Below are 11,231 nucleotides of genomic sequence, written 5' to 3' on the forward strand. Positions count from 1 at the left end.
GCGTATTTTACTTAAAAAAAAAAAAAAAAAAATCTGTCCCTTAGTGAGGAGATTCAAAAGGGATCCAGTGACGGGTGAGTCATCCTTCTTCCACCTAAGACAGTGCTGGGTGGAATCAGGCTTTATTATGCAGTCACTTGATGGACCAAGTATCAAAATAATAACACAGAATGTATTGATGCACTTTCCTGGCTTATTTGCCTTTCCAAGTTTCAATTTTGAGTTTTTGCCTTTGAAGAGTTTGCAGCTATGAAAAGTAACTTAAGTCTGTGTCTTTTCTTGGCCTTGAGGCAGCCTGGGAAGATAAGACACCACATGGAACTATGTGTGCTTGGAGGGAAAAAATAATAATAATGGTGTAAAACGTGATCAAGTACCTCCTCTCCCTTCTCACTCAGGCAACTTTCCAATATAGTTAATATTCATATGAAGTCAGCAAATAATATGTAGTCAATGTGAATCCACCCCCCCCCCAAACATGGTAAAGAATCTTTAAAAGTCACTGGATCAGTTTTACAGAGAGGCCCTGCCTGGTACATGAAGGGACTCACAGAGCCAGAATTGAAACTTGTTTTTCCACCTTGAGAGAAGCAAATGAACAAAAATATCCTAAGCAATTGCTGGTTCTTCAAGCATACTCTGTGGGCCTGTCTTCCTGGCCTGTCACACAGATTCCAGGCACTTTCTTCCCAAAATGCACCAAAATTTCAAATCTTCAGACAAGTTTGGGACAGGCTCTTGTGGGGGGTGGGGGTGGGCGTGCATCACCCAGAAGGGTGCCTGGGTTCCTCTCCGGGGCGTCTTGCCTGCTTCGATGTGATTCGCTCGAGCAAAAAGGTGAGCATTGCCCGGATCAAGCCGGACTTCCAGCGAGAGAGGAAAATTTGACTTTCCTCCTCCTAGCAGTTTCAAAGAGACTGTTAATCCTCTGCGCCGCTCCCCTCTTCCTCTGCAAAGTTGGTTTTCTAGCTGTAAACTCCGTTCCCATCTCGGTTGCCTTCGAATCGCCGTCAGGAGCCAAGCTAACTTGGAGAAAAGGACACCTTTGTGCACAGGAGAGCCCCCGCGTGGCCGAGCGGAGCCACGCAGAAGGAGGAGACGTTTCGGGCGCGCGCCGGGGCCGGCGGCCGGGGGAGGGCGAGGCCCACCGGAGGCAGCGTGTTTCGTGGAGCCGCTTCGAAAGCGGCCGAGGCAGTCGGAGCGGCTTTCGAAGTCAGCAAACAAAGCGTCTCCGCAGTAACCGCCCGGCTCCGCGGGAGGCTCCTGCCACTCAGGCGGCGGAGGCGCCCGGCTCCTCCTCCCGCGGCCCTCCTCCCCCGCCCAGCTCCCGGTCCCAACGGCCGCGAGCCGCCAATCCTGGCGACGGGCCGCCCTTCAAACGCCTAGAGCGCTGCGGCCCCGAAACGGGCGGCCCCCTACCCGCCTCGCGTCGGTGCTGCGCGCGGGCGCAGCCGCTGATTCGTCTCCAGACGGGCCGGGAAGAACCCCCAAGGGGCAGGGGACCCTCCGGGCTGGTGGTTTCCCCCCAGGCCTCGGATCCCCTCTCGGCCGTTTCAGACGCGTGTTCTCTTAGGTGCCGAGCCGTCGGCACACCGCAGGGGGGGTGGGGGGTGGGAATCGAAAGGTTGCCGCCGTTTTAGAGTGACGCTGTTTTCCTTGTTTATTCATCTTAAGTCCTGTAATTGGGGGGGGGGGGAACACCACCAAACACACGCAAGCTTTGTAAACTCTGGCCTTAAGTCACTCGGGGGGTGGGGTGGAGTGGGTGGATGCCTTTTTTGGGGAGGGTGAGTGGGTGGGAGGCTGGCTTTAATTTTCAGTGTAATCCGACAACAGAGGTTCCAAAGTTTTAGTCAGTTATGGTTTGGCCGCCTTATTTCTTCTTGGGTTGAACCTTATTTCCACAGAACTTCTGCCGGTTCTTCATCGAGGTTACAAAACAAAGTGCAGAGCACAAGCTGGAGGCAGACTCGGGCGCTGACGTCTCTACCGGGGTTATTTATGTTTGGTTTTTTTTTAAATGATGGGGAAAGTCTTAGTGTGGCATGTGACAGTTCGTTGACTTCAAAACAACGGGACAGACACGCAAAAACTACACCCAGAGGAGAGGGCGGGGAGGGGGCTGCATTTCTTGAAATCAGCCTAAAGCATCTGGACTTTTAAAATGGGTAATTTCATCCAGGAACTCCCGCTGGAGCCCGCCTAACTCTCAACCAAAATAAACCAACAGGAACATATGTTTACTTAATGGTTAGTTTCTGTTTGAAATACCGGGGGTGGGGTGGGGGAAAAGGGGTCCCCTAGCAGGATGTTAAGTCCTAAAAGTAGACTGTTTACTGAAACAGACGAGCTGCCCCGGGGGTCCGGGGGTGGGGTGTCAGGCCGAGTCTCAGGCGGGGCGGGCGCGCGTCCGGGCCATCCCCAGGCACCGACTTTTAAAGAGCATGTGAGCATGACAAGTGTCTGTCCGCAACATGTCAGATTTCGAAACTGCCTTGCAATCCAGGCCGGAACTCGCAGCTTTAGCCGGGGGGAACAGACTTTCGCCTAGGGTGTCTGTGTCTCATCCTCCCCCCATCCCCCCGCCCGCCCGCCCCCTACTGTTGCTTTGGGAGGAAGAGCCCCCGGAGAAGGGTGCGTCGCTCCGCGCCCGCGCGTGTCAATGGCAGCCGCGCGTCCTGGAAGAAGTTGGTTCTTTTCCCGAATACTTTTCCTGCGCAGCCCCGCCCCTTGAGTCAGCAGCGGCTGTCTACTCCTGCGGCCCGAGTCAGGCCGGTGGAGTTGGGGCAGCTGTCAAAATCGAAAGGGGAGGTTTTTTTCTTCCCTGGGGTGGAGGAGGGAACGGCGTGGTGTGTTTTTTTTTTTTTCCCCCATCTGTTGCAATTTCCTAACTAAACGCACCCCCGCCAGACCCGGGAAGAAAGGCCCAAGGGAGCAACTCAGGGCTGGTGTCGCCGCCGCCAAGCCGGGGATGCGGGCGGCGGGCGCGCGGCGGGGACAAGGGATCGCGTTCCTGGGCTCGGCCGTCCCCACGAGGGACCGGTGACAGCCGCCCCGGGGGCGCGGGGTGAGGCGGCGCGGCCCGGGCGCTCAGAGCGGTCCTCGGCTGCTGGAAGGTGCGGGGGAGGGGCGGAGGAGCGGCGGGGCGGGCGGGGGACGGGGCGGGCGGCTGGGGGCGGAGGCAGGACCTCCGGTACCTTCCCTCCTTGCCTCGCTCACTCTGACAGCGCCGAGGTGCGCCGAGCAGGAGCCGCGAACAAAGGAGCGGAGTGGGGAGGGGAGCGGGTTGGGCGAGGGAGCGTCCCCGGCCCGCTGCCAGAAGATCCCGGCGGGAGGAAGCCCGAGTGTCACTTGAATTCCGCCCGAGGAGCGGGCGCCTGGGATTCGAGCGCCGCCGGGTTTAGCAATAACGGCTGGAGCGCGTCCTCCAAATTACGGGAGAGTCGGCCGGGAAGGAGGACGACCGCTCGGCCCCTCCGTCCCCGCTCCTGGCCCCTCGAGACCCCCGCTGTCGCCTGGCGCTGGCCGGGAAACTCCAGAATGAAAAGCAAGAAAGGTAAGGCTCACGGGCGGCGCGCACCCTGGGCGCGGGTCCCGGGGCAACGTGCTCGCCGGGCGGCGCGGGTGACTCGGTGGACTTGTCCTCCCCGGGGGCTCGCGGGCCTGAGCCGCGGCCGTCCTCTTTGTGGAAGCTGCGTCTGGAACGGCCGTTGCTGTTTTCCTTCCAGACACAACACGAGGGGCTGTTGTGGGGAGACGGGCCTCTCCACGCTGCTGGCACGTTGTCAAGAAGCACGCTCCGCGCCTTGTTTGTGCGCCTCCAAGTTTCATTGTCTCCACACCGACACCCCACGCTCCGCCGAGCCGCCGCGTGGCTTCTCGCGGGCGGGGGAGTGGGGTCCCGAGTTGGGGGGTACCCCCGCCCCGCTTTTCTCCGTCGGACCCGGGGTGGCCCGGCCCGCGGCGCTTTGTCTGAAAGTTGGGCTCCGGGGCTCTCCACTCGCTCCCGGCAGGGTCCGGGCACGACTTTTCCCGGGATGGGGCGTTTCACCCTCGGAGGAACGCGACTCTGGACCCCCGATCGCCCCCGGGGGGGTCGGTCCCTTTGGGAAAGTTAAGATTTTCCAGAATTCCTAGCGTCACAAAAGTTTTCCCACGATGAGTTTGGGGCAAGAGGAAGAGTTAGGACTGAGGGCGTGCAGTGAGAACGAGTCCAAGTGTGACATGCAAAGAGCGAGTCTGTCATTGTTTCCACCAGGCCTTCTGGAAGCTTTACAACTGAAACTTGCCGTCAGTCTGGTTTAAAAACAAAATACACAGAAAGAAAAAAACACCACCACCACCACGAAAGGTCAAAGAATGTTAACTCCCTTTTGAAGTTAACTTTTGAGTCCCGGGCAGGGAGGCACCCCGAACGTTCCGTCGTGGGCCGGAGCTGGCTTTTCTGTTGTGATTTATGTCGAGTGGTTCAAAACAGAAGTTAATCGCTGGGGGAAGCCAGCGCGGGGGGGGTGGCGGCGGGGTGTGTTGCGCATGCCCAGACTGGCTCCTGTTCCACGTTCTTCCAGACTCGTGCGGCGAATACGGTTCACAGACTCAAGTTAGAGTGGGTCAGCCCCGGATCGAGAGAGAGCGTGTGTCCTCGGCCACGTTTTCACTTTGGACTTAACGTTCGATTGACCCCGGGCCGGTGACTCAAACACGCGGAGCCCCGCACCTCCCGCTTTGCGGGCGGGGGTCAAACTCAACGTCCCACCCCCAAGGCGGGGGGGTCGTTGGTAGTTGAGGTTGGACCAACTCCCCGCGTCCCCTCGCCGGGGACCTGGGGGGCTCAGAAGTTTGGATGTTTAACTGGACTGGGAGAGAGAACACGCGCGGGGAGCGCACAGGGGGCGTCGGGGGATCGGGTATGGTGTCAGTTTGGAGAGGACTGACAGGTTCAGACCGTCCCCGGGAGGGAGGCGTTCCCTCCCTCGTGGTGAACTGCCGGGGATAAGTTGGGGGGAAGGGTGTTTCTGATGGGTGCCCCTAGGGGTGCGAGAGCAGGGCTTGGCTTGCCCCATTGTTCGGGTTCTGGCGCGGGCGGCAGGGATGATCCTCCCCGGCCACCCCCGGGCTCTGGGGTATCCCCCCCCACCGTGCCTCCCGTTCCGCTTCCCTCGAAGCCCCCCTCCCCCAGCCGGGGCCCGGCAGGAGCCCGCCGGTCCCTGGGGAATCTCCGTGGAGCGCTGCCCCGGGGCGCGCGGTCCTGCCGCCGCGCGCCGACTCATGGAAACAATGAAAGGTGACGTGTTGGAGGGGAAACTTCGCCGACTGGTTCAGAGCCCGTGCGGGGGAGCAGAGGCTGCCGAGGTGGCCCCGGTTTCTTTCCCTTTTTAGGTTTTCCTGGCAAATCCTCCGCGGGTGGGCAGGCCCCTCCGGACGTTGAGATTCACGGTCCGGTTTCTAGTTTCTTCTTGTAATCTGAAACTTCGAGGCCTGGGCGAGCTCTCTCGCTCGTGAGCTCGGAGGGGCGACTCCGGCGGGGGCCGAAGAACTGGCGGAACAAAAGCCTGCGGGCCGGCGGGGGCCGGGCTCCTCCCTCGGCTCGTTCCGCCCGGCCCTGCCTGCCCCCGCCCCGGCCTCCGGCCACCTGGGGGCCCCGCGCCCAGCGGCCTCCGCCGGGGCTCCGGAAGAGACCTGGCCCCGCCGGGCTCGCCGAGTCCGACTATTGTCTGCCTGTCTTACGAAAGTCTGTGAAACTCTTTTCAAGTTTTGTTGAAAATAAAAGCATTTAAAAAAAAAGTCAATCGTGGAGCCGGGGGGTTGTAAGACTGGTTAGTGATAATAGTGTCCCGCCTTAGAAAACTGAGGATGCCAAAAAGATATCCCCAAGTGACTTTCAAACGAGCAGAAGACTCGTTGAGGAAAATCCCCCAAGTGTCATTGCTCCCGGCTCCCGGCTCCTGACGGGGTGGGCTCCTTGGATCTAGTGTCTGGGGTGTTAAGTAGGGTTCCTGTCACTTCTCCCGAGATGTTAAGATCCGGAAACTTGTTAGGTTTGCTTTTTCCTAATAGTACACTTATAAGTTCCCTTCGGTTATTCTTATTCCGAGATCCCTTTCTAGCCTCTTTCAGATTTTATTTTTTAAAGTCCAACTTCACAACCACTATCTCTGACCCTTCCCAGTGCTCTGCCGCTCCTATTCAGGGGGGAAAAAAGTGCTTTTCAGGGTTGTGGAATCCATAGGCCATCTTGTGGCTGTCTAAACAACATTTCCTTGTATGTGGATGGAGTAAGAGGCTTGTGATTCCCCGCTTCCCGCCCAGCTCCCCCCACCCCCCATCACCACATTTTTTAAAGCGTGAGCAGAGCAAGACGTTTGGAAACAAGTCGTAACCGGGAAAGCGTTCAAAAGCTCTTTGACAATAGGAAATGAGTAACGTGGAAAAGTCTTTTTGTTTTTCCAAGTTGAGCCACAATCCGGAGGGAGAGTTTTAATGGAAACAGCCCTGACAGCAGCAAACGTGGTTTGCTGTAGTGAAATACCAGCTGGGGCAGCCAAGGGACTGAAGTCTTAACTTCCTGTTCCTTCAGCTTTGTTAAGACGTCCGGAGGCCTGGCACTCATTGATTCTAGTGAACTGAGAGCAGAGTAAAGTCACTGCAGTTTGGTATTGCTTAACTGGTATCTACCTTCTGTCACTCGCCTGTTTTGAGAGTGACGGTTTCTTGTCAAACCAAGTAAGCAGATCAAAGGACACGCTTTAGGGGGTTTTTGTTTGTTTCAAACTATTTGTGATTATCAGTTTACAGTTGGGAATTCACTGTTCAGTGTGCAGATTTTAATTTCTTAAGGATTTTTTGGTCAATACTTCTTCATCCAAATTTTAACATGGGTTTTTAAAGGTTTTCATCTGCTCAACAGTGAAAAGCACTTTCAGTTTTAAATGTGCCTCCTTTTTTTGAAACTTTTTTTTTTAAAAAAGCAGTTTAATGAAATCTTCTGGGGAAAGAGACATCAGATAATGTGGCAGCGGTTAGAATTTAAGATTCTGGGGCCTTTTACTGATGGCTGTTTGTTCATGAAGCCTTGAGCTGAAGTGAATTTGCAAGATCATCCTCCTCTTTTGTTAGAACTTGCTTTACTTTGTCTTTGGAAGTTTCTGCGTTTTCTGTGGACACTCCCTCCGGCACCTTCTGCCCCCTGCTGTCCAAAGCTGAAAATGTGTCAGCAAGTAGAGTTAGATTCAGTTAACTGGTGATCCATCAAATGCTTTAAAAGAAAGGGGTTTTGGAAAAATTCCTTTAAAAGCCATTGAATGGTTTATCACTCTGAGGAGTATTCTATTTTTATTTCTTACCAAGGTAAACTACTTGAGGTTCTGTCAACAACGTTAATGAGAATGCCTACCTTTACATTTCATGCTACTTTAATTTCTTTTACATAGAAATACTGGTTTTTAGAGCATACTGTAGTATGCTTCAAAAACAAGAATCCATTTTCTTTAGTCAGAGTAGCCTTTTGTATTTTTGAAAGGGGGAAAGTTAAAGTTCAAAATTTGGGGGCAGTTTCTTGGTTAAGACTCCACGTTTCCAATGCAGGGGGTTCAGGTTCTGTTCCTGGTTGGGGGAACTAAGATCCCATATGCCTCGCGGCAGAGCCAGAAAAAAAAAAAAGTCAAAGTTATCTTTAAATGTCTGAAAGGGCCAAGTTTGAATTTTTGTGGAACCCAGTCTAAGTGTGATTTAAATATTCTCTATGGTGTGTGAATTTTTAAAATTTCTGGTAGGATTAAAGTGCCTGTAAACAAAAGAGTTTCCTTTGGGAGTTGCATATTCAAGTTTTCTTTGTCATGTAATGATTTAAAGCGGAATCCTGCTTATTGATATGTAGTATTCTAGGTTCAGATTAAGCTGGCAATTGCAATTTATAGAAATTTAAAAATCTACTCAGTATTAGGCATCTTTTGAGGTCTTAACATAAATACTAAAAGTAGAAAAAGCTTTTTATGCCATGAAACTGAAAGCATCAGTGGTTGTTTGTATTTAGTAAAAAGTGACTAGTGCTGTCCATTAAAAGTAGGTGTCTAGTTTTGAATAAAAGGAAGTAGCAGTGAAAAGGAAAAGGAACTGGCAGAAGATTCTGGCATGCATTTTATCTTTCGAATACTAACTGGGTTAAGAGTGTAATTTTCCTTCCTTGTATCAGTGGGAAAAAAACTTCCATTTTATTTCAAAACCTGCAGTGGAAGAGGGAGGAAGAACAGCGCTTGAAACATGCATTAAGATACTGGCTGGCCTGTTTTTCCCAGTTAGCAATGACCTCACCGAGGAGGTTGTCAGACACATCCCGTCTGCTGTGCCACCTCTCCTGTTTCACACGTGGCACGCTATTCGCCTTGGGTGCAGCTTTGTCTCGTTTGTTGGATTAGACTTTTCTGAGCTTCACTCAAAAGGAATGTGAGTCGTTGAGTCCTGTAGGAAAGTGGCTACAAAAGGGAACCTGACCGTGGGCTGGGGATCTGGAATACGCTGCGAGTCGAATTACCCTGCAGATTTCAGACGAGCTCTGGTGTTTGAGGACAAAGAAACACCGGTGCTTCCCTGGACTCTCAGAAGTTGAGAAAATGCGGTTGTGCTGAGTGTTTAAAAGAGGTGAGCTTTGCAGTAGGTGCTCTGCTGATAAAAGCAGCTGATAGCTGGCCTCTGTCCTGTCCTAGGTGTTGTGGCCGCGTCTGGCAGTGAGACTGAAGATGATGACAGCATGGACAGTCCCCTGGACCTCTCCTCTTCTGCTGGCTCAGGCAAGAGAAGGCGGAGGGGCAACCTGCCCAAGGAGTCCGTTCAGATTCTCCGCGATTGGCTGTATGAACACCGATACAACGCCTACCCCTCAGAGCAAGAAAAAGCGTTACTGTCCCAGCAAACACACTTATCTACACTACAGGTAAGGAGAAGGCATTCCCAGGGGTGGTGGGATTCCCCCCGCCCAGAATCACTTTACAGCATTCCTATATAGCAAGTCATAAACTGCCTCCTCACTCAAAGGTGGGGGGGCATATCTTTTTCTTGTAAAGTTTATAGTGCTAACAGCTAATAACTGTTAGCTATCTAGAGAAACAGAAACACTTGACAGTCATCTGTCAAACAGCATTTCCTTTAATGCCTAAAAGAGCCTTCCTTTATGCACCGAACATAAAAAGGAGGTTAAATCTTACTCTATTGCCCAGGAAACTGGTTTGATATTTAAACAAGGACAGACTTAAGTGAGGTAATTCATGTCCTGTCTGTTGACATAGTCATTTGAACTGGGAAAAAAATCAGTAACTGGGAGGAGTGGCTCTTTTCATACAGGAAGGTTTTCCTGTAGTTGATTAACTTCAATGCTGGGCAGTAGATAATAGGTTAATATGGGGAGAGTTAAAAGGTAAACTTCCCTCTCTAAAATAATTTTCAGACATTTGAGAACGTATACCTTTTTTTTTTTTTTCTGTCCTGAAAGGATTTAAGGATGATGAGAAGCCAAAAAGGGAATTTGTATTAGAAAAGGAGGAGGTTTATGACAGGAAGCACCTCTCCTTTCTTGGGTGGGCTCAAAATACCTTGAAATAAATTTGTAGGTTCCTATAAGCCTTTTCATGCCTTCTTTAATGCAAAGAGAGAGACCAGTTAGGCATCCTCCAAGAAAGTTCTGGGTTAAAGAATCTGCCTGCCAGTGCAGGTGACTTGGGTTTGATCCCTGGGCTGGGAAAATCCCCTGGAGGAGGAAATGGCAAACCCATTCTAGGAGAATTCCATGACAGAGGAGCCTGGTAGGCCACAGTCTGTGGGGTTGCAGAGAGTTGGACACTACTCAGTGATTCAGCAACAAGATGAAGGAGGTTCTCAGGCGTGTTGGCAGAGTATTAACATGTCTAAAACATCCCCATACAATTTCAGGTCTGTAACTGGTTTATCAACGCCCGGCGCAGGCTTCTCCCTGACATGCTGAGAAAGGATGGCAAAGATCCAAATCGGTTCACAATTTCCCGCCGTGGGGCCAAGATGACTGAAGCCAGCTCTGTGGAGTCAGCAGTGAGCATTAGGAACCTCATGCCAGCTCTAGAGGAGAGCCCGTTTCACTCTTGTACAGCTGGGCCCAACCCAGGCCTGGGGAGGCCACTGTCTCCTAAGCCGTCCTCCCCAGGATCCATTTTGGCTCGTCCATCAGTGATCTGTCATACCACCGTGACTGCATTAAAAGATGTGCCTTTCTCTCTCTGCCAGTCAGTTGGTGTGGGACAGAACACAGATACACAGCAGATGGCAAACAGCAGCTTTACAGACACCTCCCTCATGTACGCAGAGGACTCCTGTAGGTCTGGACCAAGTGCAAACACACAGAGTGGTCTTTTCAACACTCCTCCCCCTACTCCACCGGACCTCAACCAAGATTTCAGTGGATTTCAGCTTCTGGTAGATGTTGCACTCAAACAGGCTGCAGAGATGGAGCTTCAGGCAAAACTTATGGCTTAACCCCCCCTTTTTTTCCCCAAGCAAAAGAGTTCTCAAAAACAAATGTTATGATTGCTGGGATGATAGCAAAAGATGAATTTGCATTATTTTATATATTTTTTTATTAATATTTGCACATGGGATTGCTAAAAATGAAGCTTCCTGTTACTGAAATGTCGTCAATGGAATACAGTCATTCCAAGAACTATAAACTCAGAGCTACTGTAGAAACAAAGGGTTTTCTTTTTTTAATGTTTCTTGGTAGATTATTCATAATGTGAGATGGTTCCCAAGATCATGTGATTTTTTTTTTTCCCCCCTTCCCTTCCCTTTTTTTTCGTTGGTATTTTTTTCAGACTGTGCAATACTTAGAGAACCTATAGCATCTTCTCATTCCCATGTGGAACAGGATGCCCACATACTGTCTAATTAATAAATTTTCAATTGTTTTTTCAAACAAGTATGAATCTAGTTGATTGATGCATTTTTTTCATGACATAATAAAGTATTTTCTTTAAAAATTCCTGTAATACAGAGTATTTTGTTGAGGGAGGCACTTCTTAAAAATGAGTAGGAATATAGCACCCTAGTGAGCAGGAAGTTGGGGGTAGGGTGGAGTGTGAGTTGGGGGGGTGTCACTAACTCTTTGAACAACTGTGGACAAGCCAGTCTGTATAAACAGGATGTGTGATATTTACTCTTGATAGGAGGCATAGCAGGCCCTTAAATCTTTTCTTAAAACTGCATGACAAATT

The 11,231-nt window shown here is 51.5% G+C and overlaps 1 protein-coding gene across 2 annotated transcripts; it reads left to right on the forward strand.

Annotated features, from left to right (window-relative positions):
• The first annotated feature begins 2,634 nt into the window (after positions 1 to 2,634).
• TGIF1 (TGFB induced factor homeobox 1) lies at positions 2,635 to 10,939 on the forward strand. Of its 2 annotated transcripts, none has more exons than XM_043889385.1 (3): positions 2,635 to 3,116; positions 8,703 to 8,929; positions 9,922 to 10,939. In XM_043889385.1, exons 2-3 carry the CDS (start codon positions 8,747 to 8,749, stop codon positions 10,495 to 10,497), a joined length of 759 nt encoding a protein of 252 aa, XP_043745320.1. In that variant the 5' UTR covers positions 2,635 to 3,116; positions 8,703 to 8,746; the 3' UTR covers positions 10,498 to 10,939. The 2 variants fall into 2 exon arrangements, with proteins under 2 accessions (XP_043745320.1, XP_043745319.1); XM_043889384.1 differs by lacking the exon at positions 2,635 to 3,116 and adding an exon at positions 3,144 to 3,556.
• Positions 10,940 to 11,231: the final 292 nt, after the last annotated feature.

The sequence above is a fragment of the Cervus elaphus genome, chromosome 27, assembly GCF_910594005.1.
Source record: "Cervus elaphus chromosome 27, mCerEla1.1, whole genome shotgun sequence".
Taxonomy (NCBI): domain Eukaryota; kingdom Metazoa; phylum Chordata; class Mammalia; order Artiodactyla; family Cervidae; genus Cervus; species Cervus elaphus.